Source organism: Pseudochaenichthys georgianus, chromosome 17 (genome assembly GCF_902827115.2).
Source record: "Pseudochaenichthys georgianus chromosome 17, fPseGeo1.2, whole genome shotgun sequence".
In the NCBI taxonomy this organism is placed as follows: Eukaryota; Metazoa; Chordata; class Actinopteri; order Perciformes; family Channichthyidae; genus Pseudochaenichthys; species Pseudochaenichthys georgianus.
In genome coordinates this window covers 35,030,127-35,046,973 of record NC_047519.1, presented here as the reverse complement: position 1 = coordinate 35,046,973, position 16,847 = coordinate 35,030,127, and the positions used below count along the sequence as shown (strand labels likewise).

The 16,847-nt window shown below is 39.2% G+C and overlaps 1 protein-coding gene across 1 annotated transcript in view; it reads left to right on the top strand.

The window, feature by feature from the left end:
- The first annotated feature begins 1,827 nt into the window (after positions 1-1,827).
- Positions 1,828-16,847, top strand: part of LOC117462616 (titin homolog) — a 37,712-nt gene continuing 22,692 nt past the window's right edge. Inside the window, exons 1-24 of the mRNA XM_034104889.2 lie at positions 1,828-1,929; positions 2,782-2,901; positions 3,067-3,093; positions 3,237-3,305; positions 3,980-4,033; positions 5,059-5,112; positions 5,669-5,719; positions 6,090-6,131; positions 6,210-6,275; positions 7,677-7,748; positions 8,235-8,285; positions 8,678-8,773; positions 9,809-9,880; positions 10,377-10,427; positions 10,820-10,915; positions 11,217-11,288; positions 11,382-11,438; positions 12,341-12,409; positions 12,849-12,914; positions 13,040-13,111; positions 13,225-13,287; positions 13,388-13,459; positions 15,271-15,324; positions 16,511-16,567. Of these exons, the coding sequence (XP_033960780.1) occupies positions 2,854-2,901; positions 3,067-3,093; positions 3,237-3,305; positions 3,980-4,033; positions 5,059-5,112; positions 5,669-5,719; positions 6,090-6,131; positions 6,210-6,275; positions 7,677-7,748; positions 8,235-8,285; positions 8,678-8,773; positions 9,809-9,880; positions 10,377-10,427; positions 10,820-10,915; positions 11,217-11,288; positions 11,382-11,438; positions 12,341-12,409; positions 12,849-12,914; positions 13,040-13,111; positions 13,225-13,287; positions 13,388-13,459; positions 15,271-15,324; positions 16,511-16,567 (1,431 nt within the window). The 5' untranslated portion in view covers positions 1,828-1,929; positions 2,782-2,853. The remainder of the gene's footprint in view (positions 1,930-2,781; positions 2,902-3,066; positions 3,094-3,236; positions 3,306-3,979; positions 4,034-5,058; positions 5,113-5,668; positions 5,720-6,089; positions 6,132-6,209; positions 6,276-7,676; positions 7,749-8,234; positions 8,286-8,677; positions 8,774-9,808; positions 9,881-10,376; positions 10,428-10,819; positions 10,916-11,216; positions 11,289-11,381; positions 11,439-12,340; positions 12,410-12,848; positions 12,915-13,039; positions 13,112-13,224; positions 13,288-13,387; positions 13,460-15,270; positions 15,325-16,510; positions 16,568-16,847) is intronic.

The window sequence follows — 16,847 nt, the reverse complement described above, 5'->3', positions numbered from 1 at the left end:
CTGCTTCACACTGATTTATTTCACAACCCGTATGCTGACATATTTCCCTCCTATCAATTTAGGAGGGAACTTATTGAATTTAACAATTTGTTGTATTTTTATTTATTATAAATATTTTATATAATATAAGCTTGTCTACAACTGGACAAGGGAGTTATAGATTTTTAAAAACCAAATAGGTGACAAAACAAAACATATCTCAAATTGCACCAGATGAGTCTTGACTATGCCCCAAATGTACCAATAAGAGATACAACAAGATTATAATTGTTTTCCAATTTTAATTAATACAAAAGAAAATCTTTAAAATCACATTGACATCAAGTGCCTTCCTCTTTCTCCTGATAATTTGTGGACGTTTCTACATCTTAGTTGGATTTCACCTGGTGGTCAATACAGTTAAATTGCACGACCTAGAGAAGACAAACACGTTAATGAAGTTTCACATCTGACCACGCGTATTAAACCAAGCCATGAATCCAAATATAAAGACAGATGGATATGTTCCAAAAATATCCGTTTAACAATTAAATTAACAAAATAATATTGACATGTAAAATATTGTCAAACTCATTGTTATTTTGTGTCAGTGTTCGTTGTCCTGACAACATGATGACTGCATTTCTATTTTTGGAGGAGCAGGTCGCATCACGGTTTTAGTTTCACGTGTTGCTGACACCTGTGAAACCGATGAGTCACAGCAACGCGTTTCTTCCGTTTCCACTGACACAGGTAGACTCAAACAGGCCACGCCCACTCCCACAGGTAGACTCAAACAGGCCACGCCCACTCCCAGGTGAGTCGACAGCCCTCACAAAGCCAGAAGCAAGCAACACAAAGGTTTCTTACCTCGCATCTTCTCCCACTGCCATAACAGGTGAGATGTAGGTCATTAAATGCTGCCTTTTATGTTTTAAACAAGTATCAGATGGACATTTTGTGAATGAGATGAGGAGGACGCCGGTTGATTATCCACCAGATGATTTCAGTGAGGTTTTGTGGAACAAGAAGCTCTCAGGGCGTGTTTGGGTTTGTTTAAGGTGCTTTGTTCGACCTGTTAGAATTGTTGACTTTGGGTGGCGTCAGAAATATTTGGATTACTTCATGCGGCGATGACTACCGTTGAGAAACATGACAACACAAGATGGTATTGTGCAGAGTTCAAGGTGGAGAGGATTGGAACTGCATCAACCAGTGACCATGACAATGATGTGCATATTATCTATTTTCAGAAATAAATAATAATGCACATGACACAGGAATGAATTATTTTTTTGCCCACGTTTTCTTCAAGTCAAATGACAAATGCTTTCCCCTAGTGCTATGCTTCTGTAATTTAACATATTTCTATGAACATCAGGATGTTGACACGAGGGCTGGTTGTTCAAACTGAATTAATAGAGCAAATGTGATTGACAAAATGTGACTTTATTTTGCTAAGTTAGTTTGATGAGAACATTGACGCAATGCAACCTACTTTATTTGTCCCATAGTAGCTATTTGCAGAGGCACATGGAGCATTAACAATACAAGAAACGCTATACAATTTGAAAGAATATATGAAATGATAGTTCAATGCAACCCACACAATGAAATGCACTTCAAGCATTTCATCAATACAATTCCTTAAAAACACCTTCTGGGCAATTGCAGGATGACTGTTCAATCTCAAGAAGGCAAACAAAACAGAACTAATGTGAGGAAAAAGTAAATGAGGTTAAATCGGATGTGACTTCAGATACGGAGGATAAGATTTCTGAGCTTTTTAAGGAGCTCTCGAACGCCTCCTGCGTGCAGATGTGTTGTGTGGTAACGTTTGAGAAACTCCTGGGAATGTTGTGACAGTGAAGGAGCCATCACTGCTCTGCTTTGATGTAACCTAGTACAAAACTGAACGTAAATGAATTTATAACTGTCTCCAAATCTCCGGTAAGTGAAACCACTCAGTCCGACCTCAACCTGATCCAGTTATTTACAATTTAAGACGCTTTTAATTAACAATGCACCGTCCAACGTCCACCGTCCAACTGTTAGCCAACGTTAGCTAAACATTTCCAGCCGGTGACAACAAACTGCAGTTTAAGGAAATGTGTATTAAAGTACTTCTCTAAATGTTTCATACAGAGAGTGAACACTGTCAATATACCCTGCAATTCTTCCTGTATTCAGCATTGTTATATTTTAGGTGCACAGTAACTAAGTACTCAAGTATTGTTACTTGTACACATTGGAGGTACTTGTACTTTAGTTTTGAATGAGTATTTTCATTTTTCTACTAGTTTATTTTTCTTTGGAAGCAAATGTTGTACTTTTTTCTCCTATACATTTATTTGACAGATTTATTTACTAGTTTCTTTTACAAAATCTGATTTTGACACACAATACTTAGGAAATACTATTTTATTTGGTAAAGATTAAACCATCAAACGTTATATTCAAATTACTAAAACCATGACAGGTATCAGAACAATAATTGACTTGAGATTTTTTTGTTCAAAAATATTTCACAGTTCCAGCTTCTTGTGAAATTGCAATTAGGTGTTTTACTCCTAATACGTTTGAGTATATTTTCCTAATCGTACTTATAAACCTTTACTTAAGTACCATTCTCCATGCAGTTATTTTACTTGACATTAAAAACCACAATACCGCAGTGTAGAAATACTCTTTTACAAGTGAAATGCCAGTACCTAAAGTACTCATTATGAAGAATGGCCCATCTGAGAAACATTTATATGATATTGCTTTATAAATATGTGTTTGTCTCTCTGTTTTTTCCAGGTGGAAGTGACACACCTGTGATACTCCTGTTGCAGGTTACTCTTCATCTCCGTCTGTGTCTCTTCAGGCAGGATGGAGGCATGTATGATGAAGCCAGAAGTCAAAAAGAAGCCAAACCCAGTAAGATTATTTACATATAACACAAAAGCAAGAACCTAATGCAAAACACAATGTGAATACCGTGAGATAATGATTCTGGAGTGTATACATAATCCTAATCTCACAACAGATGTAAATCTAACCAATTTTATCATATATATTTCCTGTTTTCTTCTCTGTCTACAGCCGAAGCCTCCTCTCAAGCCTTCAGAGGTACTGTTATATAAACTCAAGCTTTAATATGTTCCATCACAAAGTTAATCACGTGTTTGCTTTCTTTGTTACCATGCATGTGACGGGGGTTTATATATGTTGACTTCTGGATGGCTTCACATTTCAACAATCTGTCTTCACAGATTAAAAGAATGGAGCAAGAGAAACTGCAGAAAGGAACTCCTCTGGTGCCTCAACGACCTGCAGACGCTGTAAGTCCAGACTTCTAGACCAGTAGTGTTTCTCTACAGGTAAAGCACATGTGATGCGATGTAGGGTCCACATTCTTTTAATGTATCTTCTGCTCCGCATATTTTGTTTGGCAACATTTCTTAAACATCTGGTAACATTTAAGTAAAGGAATGAGTCTGCGTTCCAGTGAAAATGATTTATTTCCCCTTTTTTAATCCCCTTTTTCTTTGCCTAAAATAAGACAAAACAACACAAGATATGGATGTGCACAGATGAAGGATAGAAAGAGACAGTAAATGATTATATTTAAAACAAATCAGACAAAAAATCAAGTTAAACAGACAAAGAACACACTCAGTAAATAGATGTGTCCACTCTGTGAGGAAGAAGACAAGGGTTCAATCAATCAAATCCAGATGTTGTTTTAACAGTCACTTTCACAGATATGAAATAATGATACAAGCTGGATGTTGTTATTACCCACCGGCAGCTTTCAGCACAACAATAGAACTGCACTTTAAATCAGCCTTGAATAAATATTTAAATGAAAACCATAACTTTTCAAGCATTTGTTCAGCAGGGATTTGCAACGCTTTCATGTCTTTGACTAGAATCACTAAATACAGACATGGGGTTCGTTTGATTTGCAACGAGACTCAACAGTTGAAAAAACAGATGTGTGTGTTGTGTGCAGGAACTCGGTGAGACACAATACCGAAAGAGAGGAGCAGCGACAACAACCACTGAGGTATTTAGTGTACTTTTACATGTTGAAGTTTTTGTAGGGCAGGGAATAATTCTGTATCCATGTTTACCTTTTGCCCTCTGACGCAGATGCCCAGCCTTGAGCAGCCGCTATCTCCCTTAAGGAGGGGCTGCCCGAGCATTTTGTTGTTGTTACCAGTTTGTGACCGGGGCAACTCTCGGTCAGAGATAGTTATTAACTTGCGGGACACCTGGAACACATCCTTCTCGGGGTGTAGATGACCCCGAGCCATAAGCGACAACAACTGTGATTCAGTTTCACCAGCTGTTTAGTCTATCTAATGAAGAATGTTGATAACCCTTAGCGAAACTAGTTTAAACCGCATACGAGAGGGAGGGTTCTTCAGGATTGATTGTGGCATCTCAACCGCGTGGTCAGACCGCGGCCCGTGACATGTCTTGAGAATTCTCCGGCCGAAGCTCCGAATAAACCGTCAGTGTTTGCCATCAAAGCTCCAGCTCTCCTCGCGTCTCTCTGAGTCCTGACTCCCGTTGCTTCAGAGGTTTCCCCCACAGACATGAATATATTTTATATTAAAACTAAAAACATTGTGATGAGAGAGTGGTTATCGCTGATTTGACTCCAGTCTGGGACATTTTCAAATCCTAACCTTTTGTATTTCCCTTTGTTTGTGTTTCCTCTCTCATCTCTGTAACTTCCTAATAACGGCACAAAATAATATGTACGATAAAATGGAATGTGAAAGATTAGGTCAGTAAATTAATCATCAGTATAATTATGTCGATTCACATGTGAAACAAACGTCAAACCAGTTATGATTTCTATGATGTTGATTTTAACCAATATTCTGCTTTATTTTGCATACAGTATTATGCTTTTTTCTTTTTTCGTACCTTAACGATTTATTTTTTGTCTTTGTTATAATTATTATTATTATAGGAAAAAAAAAAAACATATTGCATTATTGTCCAGTTATGGTAACTGATCAGTCTGATAGCCTGTTTTCAAAAAACTAAGTGTATCTTCATCTTTTTCTTCCTCATCAGGCGAATGGGAACTCTATCCAAACTCCTGTGGTTCCACCCAGACCCACAGAAAAGGTACACGAACACTCCTAATATCTAAAATACAATGCGGTGTTTCTCATATTTAAAACCAAACACAGAAGTGTAACCTGATACTGTGAGAACATGTGTTTGTTTCATGTCAATACAGATTATTAGTGTGAGAACAGCTGACAGTGGAGACATGACAAAAGGTTTCATGTTCACTGTTCAAAATATCTTTTGTTATTTCTCGTGTGTGTGTGTGTGTGTGTGTGTGTGTGTGTGTGTGTGTGTGTGTGTGTGTGTGTGTGTGTGTGTGTGTGTGTGTGTGTGTGTGTGTGTGTGTGTGTGTGTGTGTGTGTGTGTGTGTGTGTGTGTGTGTGTGTGTGTGTGTGTGTGTGTGTGTGTGTGTGTGTTGTGTGTGTGTGTGTGTGTGTGTGTGTGTGTGTGTGTGTGTGTGTGTGTGTGTGTGTGTGTGTGTGTGTGTGTGTGTGTGTGTGTGTGTGTGTGTGTGTGTGTGTGTGTGTGTGTGTGTGTGTGTGTGTGTGTGTGTGTGTGTGTGTGTGTGTGTGTGTGTGTGTGTGTGTGTGTGTGTGTGTGTGTACTTAAGGACACCGCCAGATACAGCCAACGCAAGAGGATACAGGCTGGGGACACACAGGTATATCAAATATAACATCCTCACTTTTTTTAAACATGTATTTATCACAAACACAACCGAGCAGTCCCAACATTAGACATATGGCAGATTACAACAATAATGCTAAAAAATTAATAAAATAAAAAGTGTGCAGTTACTAGAAATCAGTTTTAAAGTACAGACTAAGAAATTATAATTCAAATTCAACAAAAATACAATAAAAGCACATCCACAAACAGAACCCCAAATAGATTAACTATATTCAACATTTCCTCACAGTACAGTAGTTCAGTCTTTTCACTTTAACCTTCCATAGCTTCTGCAATGTCCCCATTTTATATAAAACTTTTTGTTATACTTTTCTGAGTCTGTCCCTCCGGTTCCTCATCAGAGCCAACCAGAAGTTACCAAAGAGGAAACCGCCATTAAGCAGGTAATAGAGCCGGAGTAATTATTCTGCAGCTTTGACCTTTGAAATACAGTTCATATCATATATTCCTCTTTGTTGTAGACTGATCAGTCGGTCCTGACTGGAATGTTTCGCCGGAGCCAAAAAGAGAAACCGCCTTCGTTCACTGTAAGAAACACACCTGCACCTGCAGTATTGTATGTGTATTTGTTTGCTTATGATATGGCAAAGGTTTTTGGCTTCACCTTGTTACCCGTAGTAGGTGGCTACTTTAAAACCACGTGGTAGAGGAGAAAAACATGATGTGAAGCAGTTATCTTGAAGCTCGTTGAGTCCATATTTTCTAATACCGGATCACCTTAAAGGTATCATGAGTTTTTGAGTGCGGTTTCTAAACTTAAAATTCAAAGCTGGCTCCTCGTCCACGGCACGGTGAGGGTAACGGTGCTCTGTCTATACTTGATTTGCTTTCAATTCTGAATTAGTATGGTTAATTTGACAAAGAGCAGTCCTCAAATTAAAACAAGAAGCTTAGTTTAAAAGTTGTATTTTTTTTTGTGGTCAGTTTATCTTTGTTTCCATAGTAGAAGTTGTTTAAGAACAAATATTTTGATATATTTATTTTGCCTTATTCAGCTATACATAGTGAGTGACAGGGGGGCACAGGTTCAAACCCCACTGCAGTCAGCATGTCGTTGAAGACACTTCACCCCAAATGGCTCCCGTGGGGATTGTCCACAGTATTGAGTATGTAAATCGCTTTGGATGAAAGCGTCTAACAAGTTAAATGTAATGAAATGATTTAACAGACATTTTATGAAATTGATATCTTGGAGAATATTAATTTAAATATGTACCGTACTTTTCGGACTATAAAGCGCACCTGCATATAAGCCGCAGCAGCTAAATTGTCCGTCTGTCTTGCTCTCGTTCTGTCTCTCGGTTCCACTTTTACTTTGGCGCGCTACCTGTCTCACTCCTTTCCGGCCTCCAGCTTTTCCTGCTGGAGCCCGCCGCTTAAAGGTGGCGGGCGCGGACCGGTCATAGAGCCCATAGAGTTAAAGGTGGTTAATTTTACCTGTAAAATCCATAGATTTAGGAGGTTCCCTAGTGGCCGTTAGCTGTACAAACAAAATGGGGGGAAAAAGTTGCGGCTTATAGTCTGAAAAGTACGGTAGTTATCTTTCCTCATCATACACTGACTGGAGGACCTATAACTGGGTCATTTAATCAATAAGGTATATGTAAAAAAGAGCAACACAAAGGTATACCACAGTCAAACAGGTTCCTGGTGGAAGACAGGTGTGTGTGTACGTGCATGATACCTAAGTGTGTATTCAGACATACAATAGTTGTGTATCAGCATGTATACGCTGCGGTTGGGATTCTGTACAGTAAGTCATCTCATATTTATCAATCACAGAAGAAAAAAGACACAGTAACAGATTAACATATTGAACCTAAACCTATACATTGTATTAGATCTGCACAGAAGATAAGCATCCAATGAGTGATTCTATTCTGCAGGTATATTGATCTGAAGGTGTTGTGTTTGCCTTTCTTCCTCAGAGTTACGTGGCCCCAGACAAAGAGGAAATCACTGAAGATCTCCCGGCCAAAAAGACCCTTGGCAGCAAATCGGTATGTGTGTTTTGATATGTGTGTTTTTGATATGTGTGTGTTTAATATGTGTGTTTGATGTGTGTGTTTTGATATGTGTGTGTTTTGATGTGTGTGTTTTGATGTGTGTGTTTGATATGTATGTTTTGATGTGTGTGTTTTGATGTGTGTTTTGATGTGTGTTTTGATACGTGTGTTTTGATGTGTGTGTTTTGATGTGTGTTTTGATATGTATGTTTTGATGTGTGTGTTTTGATGTGTGTTTTGATATGTGTGTTTTGATGTGTGTGTTGATGTGTGTGTTTTGATGTGTGTTTTGATATGTGTGTTTTGATACGTGTGTTTTGATACGTGTGTTTTGATGTGTGTGTTTTGATGTGTGTGTTTTGATGTGTGTGTTTTGATGTGTGTTTTGATATGTGTGTTTTGATGTTTATGTGTTTGTGTTTATATGTTCGTTGTGTTGATGTCGTGCGCTGGTGTGTGACATGTGACTGTGCTTGGCAGGCCGGTCTGAAGGGAGTTATGAAAGGGTTACAGATCAAGTCGTCACCGAAGGTATGAAGGACCGTGTGTTTGGTGTTTCCTGCTGGTGGGGGCTGCAGCTTTTATCCATCACAATATCTGTTAATGACCTTTTACATGGAAGTACCGTGGCTTGTGTCGCAGTGGTGATAATGGTGGAGGTAGAACAGTAACTGCTTGGTGATATTCACCTGGATTGTTATTAAATTAATGGATATTTGAAAGTGTTGTCTTTGGTTTAAAAGAAGCATTTTGATAACGCATGCTCAAACTAACCGGAGTATACCCCGTGAATGATTTGATGAGATTTTTCGATACACCCCTAGTGCCTTTTGTTTACATGTTGGTGATTTCTCTTGTCTGTTGGTATGGAATAAAACATTTGAGATGATTATTGTGCTGAAGATTGTTGACTCTTATTAAAGGTCAGCAGAGAGCCGAGTCCAGAACCCAGAAGCGAGGAAGCCGGCTCGGAGAAGGAAGAACAAAACAAGCCCGAAAGAAATGCCGAAGCTAAACAGGTAAGAGAAAAACTGTCTCTTGATTTGTTTCTGGACAGATGACACAATAGTGGTTAAAAAAATAAGGTTTCAGAGAATAACAAAGTGAAAACATATCTTTCAAAGTGCTCAAATAAACAACTCAGAAATAAAACAGAACTGTGCTAACACAAATTAAACCAAACGGTAACATTATTTCCAACATATATCCCGTGGGGATTGTCCACAGTATTGAGTATGTAAGTCGCTTTGGATGAAAGCGTCTAACAAGTTAAATGTAATGAAATGATTTAACAGACATTTTATGAAATTGATATCTTGGAGAATATTAATTTAAATATGTACCGTACTTTTCGGACTATAAAGCGCACCTGCATATAAGCCGCAGCAGCTAAATTGTCCGTCTGTCTTGCTCTCGTTCTGTCTCTCGGTTCCACTTTTACTTTGGCGCGCTACCTGTCTCACTCTTTTCCGGCCTCCAGCTTTTCCTGCTGGAGCCCGCCGCTTAAAGGTGGCGGGCGCGGACCGGTCATAGAGCCCATAGAGTTAAAGGTGGTTAATTTTACCTGTAAAGTCCATAGATTTAGGAGGTTCCCTAGTGGCCGTTAGCTGTACAAACAAAATGGGGGAAAAAGTTGCGGCTTATAGTCTGAAAAGTACGGTAGTTATCTTTCCTCATCATACACTGACTGGAGGACCTATAACTGGGTCATTTAATCAATAAGGTATATGTAAAAAAGAGCAACACAAAGGTATACCACAGTCAAACAGGTTCCTGGTGGAAGACAGGTGTGTGTGTACGTGCATGATACATAAGTGTGTATTCAGACATACAATAGTTGTGTATCAGCATGTATACGCTGCGGTTGGGATTCTGTACAGTAAGTCATCTCATATTTATCAATCACAGAAGAAAAAAGACACAGTAACAGATTAACATATTGAACCTAAACCTATACATTGTATTAGATCTGCACAGAAGATAAGCATCCAATGAGTGATTCTATTCTGCAGGTATATTGATCTGAAGGTGTTGTGTTTGCCTTTCTTCCTCAGAGTTACGTGGCCCCAGACAAAGAGGAAATCACTGAAGATCTCCCGGCCAAAAAGACCCTTGGCAGCAAATCGGTATGTGTGTTTTGATATGTGTGTTTTTGATATGTGTGTGTTTGATATGTGTGTTTTGATATGTGTTTTGATGTGTGTGTTTTGATATGTGTGTTTTTGATATGTGTGTTTTGATGTGTGTGTTTTGATGTGTGTGTTTGATATGTATGTTTTGATGTGTATGTTTTGATGTGTGTTTTTTGATGTGTGTGTTTTGATGTGTGTTAACCTGTGAGTGTGTGTTTTGATGTGTGTTTTGATATGTGTGTTTTGATATGTGTGTTTTGATACGTGTGTTTTGATACGTGTGTTTTGATATGTATTTTTTGATGTGTGTGTTTTGATATGTGTGTTTTGATATGTGTGTTTTGATGTGTGTTTTGATGTGTGTGTTTTGATGTGTGTGTTTTGATGTGTGTGTTTTGATGTGTGTGTTTTGATGTTTATGTGTTTGTGTTTATATGTTCGTTGTGTTGATGTCGTGCGCTGGTGTGTGACATGTGACTGTGCTTGGCAGGCCGGTCTGAAGGGAGTTATGAAAGGGTTACAGATCAAGTCGTCACCGAAGGTATGAAGCACCGTGTGTTTGGTGTTTCCTGCTGGTGGGGGCTGCAGCTTTTATCCATCACAATATCTGTTAATGACCTTTTACATGGAAGTACCGTGGCTTGTGTCGCAGTGGTGATAATGGTGGAGGTAGAACAGTAACTGCTTGGTGATATTCACCTGGATTGTTATTAAATTAATGGATATTTGAAAGTGTTGTCTTTGGTTTAAAAGAAGCATTTTGATAACGCATGCTCAAACTAACCGGAGTATACCCCGTGAATGATTTGATGAGATTTTTCGATACACCCCTAGTGCCTTTTGTTTACATGTTGGTGATTTCTCTTGTCTGTTGGTATGGAATAAAACATTTGAGATGATTATTGTGCTGAAGATTGTTGACTCTTATTAAAGGTCAGCAGAGAGCCGAGTCCAGAACCCAGAAGCGAGGAAGCCGGCTCGGAGAAGGAAGAACAAAACAAGCCCGAAAGAAATGCCGAAGCTAAACAGGTAAGAGAAAAACTGTCTCTTGATTTGTTTCTGGACAGATGACACAATAGTGGTTAAAAAAATAAGGTTTCAGAGAATAACAAAGTGAAAACATATCTTTCAAAGTGCTCAAATAAACAACTCAGAAATAAAACAGAAATGTGCTAACACAAATTAAACCAAACGGTAACATTATTTCCACGTTTCTCTCTTTTTAAATGTCTACAAGCAAACAGGCAGAACAGATTTCAAACAAATGTGTTAAATAATGTGCTTTTTATTAGACAAGTAAACATCTAATTGTTTCCCACCTTTTGTTTAGGATATCGGAGATAAGATTGCAGGAATGTTCCGGAAAACTCCCAAAGAGAAATCGTCGTCTCCTGCTGTGACGGTAACTTAAACTCTTCTGCTCCTTTTCACATCATAAATGTCACTTTCAGTCTCTCAGTTCCTCTTACTCATTGTTCTGCCATGTCACCCCCAGGTCCACAAAGCAGACAGTGATCCTGAAGATGAAGAAGAGGAAGAAGCAGAAGATAAGGTAGCTTTTTGTTATGGTATAATCGCAGAGGTGCCCATTACATTACATTACATTTAGCTGACGCTTTTATCCAAAGCGACTTACAATAAGTACGTTCGACCAGGAAGACACAACCTTGAAGAAAACAGAATCATAAAGTACATCAGGTTTCATAGAGCCAAGTATTTCAAGTGCTACTCAACTGGCTTTAGATAAGCCAGTCCTTTATTAGTATATAAGTGCTCTGTTAGCAGTTATTTGTTAGTAATTCTATCGCTCGAGGTGGAGTCGAAAGAGATGAGTTTTCAGTCTGCGCCGGAAGGTGTGTAAGCTTTCTGCTGTCCTGCCCAGTACGTCGACCGCGGTCGGGGCAATGCTGGTAGATCGCGAGTCATTCATAAAAAAAAAATCCAGCTCCGTTAAAATAGACAAAGCAAGTTTTGATCCCTCCTCCCTTGGCCTCCCTGCCACTTAATTCAGGAGTTTACTTGATTGACAGAAAAAGCGACCTATCGCTTTCCAGTCTGTTAACCCAGAATGCAAAGCGATACAAAATCAGTCAAGTGCTGGGAAAACTCAAATTAAGTCAAAGAGACAAACAACAAAATGAGTGCGGGACCGAGCAAGAAGCTAAAGACATACCACTTCCACCCAGAATGGGAGGAAGAATATTCTTTTGTGATGTCACATTCAAAGGTTAATTGCCTTATTTGTAAAGTATGATTTAATAGACATGTAATCCATGTTTAAGAGGACTGCTACATTACATGTTATTTAGCTGACACTTTTATCATACTTTTAAACTAACTCTTTAATTTCTGAAATGTTTTTGTGCAGTGTCATCATGATGCTGTAGGTGTGTGTGTGTGTTTGCTTTGTGTATCTGTATTAATATTATCACGATCAAATGGTTACATTTACAGGAAAAGGGAGGCTTCTTCTCTGGCATCCGTAGAAAATCCCACAAAACAACAGACGAGACACCGGCGCAGGTTAGAGACAAAAAATAGCTTCATTCTTAAAAAAAACTACCGTACTTTTCGGACTATAAAGCGCACCTGCATATAAGCGGCAGCAGCTAAATGGTCCGTCTGTCTTGCTCTCGTTCTGTCTCTCGGTTCCACTTTTACTTTGGCGCGCGACCTGTCTCACTCTTTTCCGGCCTCCAGCTTTTCCTGCTGGAGCCGCCGCTTAAAGGTGGCGGGCGCGGACCGGTCATAGAGCCCATAGAGTTAAAGGTGGTTAATTTTACCTGTAAAATCCATAGATGTAGGAGGTTCCCTAGTGGCCGTTAGCTGTACACACAAAATGGGGGGAAAAAGTCGCGGCTTATAGTCCGAAAAGTACGGTACTCAAAAAAGTCAATGTTCATATTTTTCATTTTTCATTTTGACTTTTTAATTTCCTGTGATATGACGTTTGGTGTTTCAGGACAGTCTGAGCGTTCACAGCGATCTGTCTGCCAGCAGCGACAGTCTGTCTGAAAACAGCAACAAGGTGAGCAGCTTTGTGAAGGATCAGTTTACACACAGACGGTAGAGTGTTCTGCTTAAAGGCCTCACATTGACCTCGACAGGAATACATCTTAACTGAGTGTGTGTGTGTTGTTGTGTGTGTTTCAGGAAAAAGGGGGAATATTCAGCGGCATGTTCAAGAAGTCTCCCAAACAAACAGACGTTGCTCAAACTGACGAGGTGATGTGGCTCAGAAACTTTTATAGTATGCTAATTAATTTCAACAAAACCGTATCATTAGTTAAATCCCGTGGTCTGATAAACGTATTGAACCAGTTTATTTTGTCTTCTAGGACCGACAGTCTTTACATGACGATCTGTCGGGCAGTAGTGACAATCTGTTTGAAAAATCAAAGGTGAGTTTAGAAGTTTTGTGAAGTGACCGTATTTTATTTTATTCATTATTAAAATGATGTAGACATTTGACTCATGGTGCGAGTTAATTTGTCTGAATAGGAAAAAGGAGGGTTTTTCAGCGGGATGCTGCGAAAGTCTCCCAAGGTTTCCAGAGAGGGAACACCTGGACAGGTAACTGAAATGTACACTGAACAAAAATATAAACGCAACACTTTTGTTTTTGCTCCCATTTTTCATGAGATGAACTCAAAGATCTAAAACATTTTCTATATACACAAAATAACTATTTCTCTCAAATATTGTTCACAAATCTGAAAAAGTCTGTGATAGTGAGCACTTCTCCTTTGCCGAGATAATCCATCCCACCTCACAGGTGTGGCATATCAAGATGCTGATTAGACAGCATGATTATTGCACAGGTGTGCCTTAGGCTGGCCACAATAAAAGGCCACTCTGAAACGTGCATTTTTGCTTTATGGGGGGTCTGGGGGGTCCGAAAACCAGGCAGTATCTGGTGTGAGGGGTCGGGGTAGGGTAATGTTGTGAATCGAGTGGCCTGTGTTCGTCGTCCATAACATACGCCTGCCCATACCATAACCCCACCACCACCATGGGCCACTCGATTCACAACATTACCCTAACCCTACCCCTACCCCTCACACCAGATACTGCCTGGTTTTCAGACCCCCCCCCAGACCCCCCAATAAAGCAAAACTGCACGTTTCAGAGTGGCCTTTTATTGTGGCCAGCCTAAGGCCCACCTGTGCAATGATCATGCTGTCTAATCAGCATCTTGATATGCCACACCTGTGAGGTGGGATGGATTATCTCGGCAAAGGAGAAGTGCTCACTATCACAGATTTTTTCAGATTTGTGAACAATATTTGAGAGAAATGGTTATTTTGTGTTTATAGAAAATGTTTTAGATCTTTGAGTTCATCTCATGAAAAATGGGAGCAAAAACAAAAGTGTTGCATTTATATTTTTGTTCAGTGTACTTACACATACATGTAATATGTACTGAAATATGTAGCAGCCTGTTGCTGTAACATAATTTCAGAATGGTATATAAAAATAATAAATGTCCATGGCTGAAATCTAAATTACAGACAAGTTGCTAGGGCTGCTCGAGTGTGGCAAAAATCATAATCTCGATTATTTGGGTCAATAATTGTAATTGCGATTATTAAATGCGATTATTCATTGACTTTGAAGACATCAATTTATTGGAGAGAAAAAATGTGAACAGTATGTTTTTAACAGTTGATTACCCTGAACTTTAAGTTTAATTCAACTGAAAAACCACAACAACAACAAATTATTTGAAAAAAAAAAAAAATCGTTTTATTTCGATTACGTTGTTTTCGTAATCGTTGCAAGCCATAATCGTAATCGCGATTAAAATAATTGAGCAGCCCTACAAGTTGATTTTATTTTTGACTTGTTTTAAACGTATTCTTTATTAGTTATGTTCTCACATTCCCCTTTACATCCAATAGTACTCCAATGTAGATGAACAGTTTCTTTAACAAGGGGAACATGTGGAAGGTCTCAAATCCCAAAAATCCAACATGAGAATATGAAAAACAAAATGTATAGGAATCAAATCAATAATAACACTCGGAACGTAAATAACACATAAAAGATGGGTTATATATAAGGTCATCCTACATATTACAATAATACAGTCCAATATACTTAATTAAATTAAATATCCATATACCAGAACATTTCAAAAATACAAATTCCTATTTTAAAGAAGCCATATTATATAGTGTTGGGATGTCGCAGTCCGTTCCTTTTTAATGCAGCCTGTCCAATCCTTCCATTATTAATAGACGAGCTGCTTTTAAACGATTCTGTACATAATAATCACTTGTGAACGTGTTCCTCTGTTCTCCTGCATCAACCCGTCTTTCTTTAACTAACCGGTTACGTTGTCCCCGTCGGCACAGGTTGAGTAACATTTTTCTTGTGTTCAGGGTTCGTTACACAGTGAGCTCTCCGCCAGCTCTGACAGCCTGTCGGAGAACAAGGTGAGTCTTCCTCCTCAGATCCTCCCCTCAAACACACACCGAAACCAAATGAGTCACCGGGTAGTCGCCGACAACATGAGAAGAAAACAGTTGAGGCTAAAAGTTCTGCTGCTGTATTAGAAGTAGATGAGGAGCTTTGTTATTCTGAATGTAAAGGTCACCTATTGTGCAAAATCCACTTCTTCACGTCTCTTCTACATCAACATGTGTCCCCTCTTCTTCATGTCTCTTCTACATCAACATGTGTCCCCTCTTCTTCATGTCTCTTCTACATCAACATGTGTCCCCTCTTCTCCATGTCTCTTCTACATCAACATGTGTCCCCTCTTCTTCATGTCTCTTCTACATCAACATGTGTCCCCTCTTCTCCATGTCTCTTCTACATCAACATGTGTCCCCTCTTCTTCATGTCTCTTCTACATCAACATGTGTCCCCTCTTCTTCATGTCTCTTCTACATCAGCATGTGTCCCCTCTTCTTCATGTCTCTTCTACATCAACACGTGTCCCCTCTTCTTCATGTCTCTTCTACATCAACATGTGTCCCCTCTTCTCCATGTCTCTTCTACATCACCATGTGTCCCCTCTTCTTCATGTCTCTTCTACATCAACATGTGTCCCCTCTTCTTCATGTCTCTTCTACATCAACATGTGTCCCCTCTTCTCCATGTCTCTTCTACATCAACATGTGTCCCCTCTGTGGAAAGAGACTCTGAAAGTTTCAGGAACAAAGATTCTCTCTCTTTTTGTCCTGATCCATTTCTATAAAAACCTGTCTGAAAATGAGCTGATCAGATTTTGGCCACTTTATGATGTCATAACGATGTGTTGTCTTGAGTAACCATTAGCCAATCAGCAACCAAGGTAACCCCCCCCCCCCTTATCACCTGAATCTCCTCCTAGAGCACCATTGTGTTCTTCTTAACCAAATCTCTCTCTGAGGGGCGTGGGGAGGGTCTCCTTGTTTTCATCTGAAGTAACAGACAGAGAATCAGCACTTTGGAAACAGGGCTGAAACAGAGGGGATTATGGGTAATGCTGCAATGATCTGTTTGGTGTTTCAGCCAATCAGAGACATGCTTTGTATATATCTGAGAGCTGTAATATGTTGATGAGTAACGGTGTAATAGGGGACCTTTGATGGAACATAAGTGAGTTTGCTTTAACATGTGTTCTGCTTCCTGTAGGAGAAAGGTGGTTTGTTCGGTGGACTCCTCAGAAAGACCCCAAAAACACCCGGAGAGGTACAGCTTCTCAAAGTCAACACCGCTTTCATGTCGACACGGACAGTAAACGTCTTATTCTTATACAAACCTGGTTTATTGTACTCACTACATGGTTTCACTTCAACACTTGCTGTTGGTTTGTTTATTGTTTTTTATATTTTGCAAACCAGCCCATGTCCAGAGACATGATAGATAAAGGCTTAGCTTTGAAAGTGTATGAAAAAGACCTCTCCTCTTTATTTTCATTACAGGCTGAATGATATAAAGTCTTTATTTAGAAATAGAGAACTCCTCATCT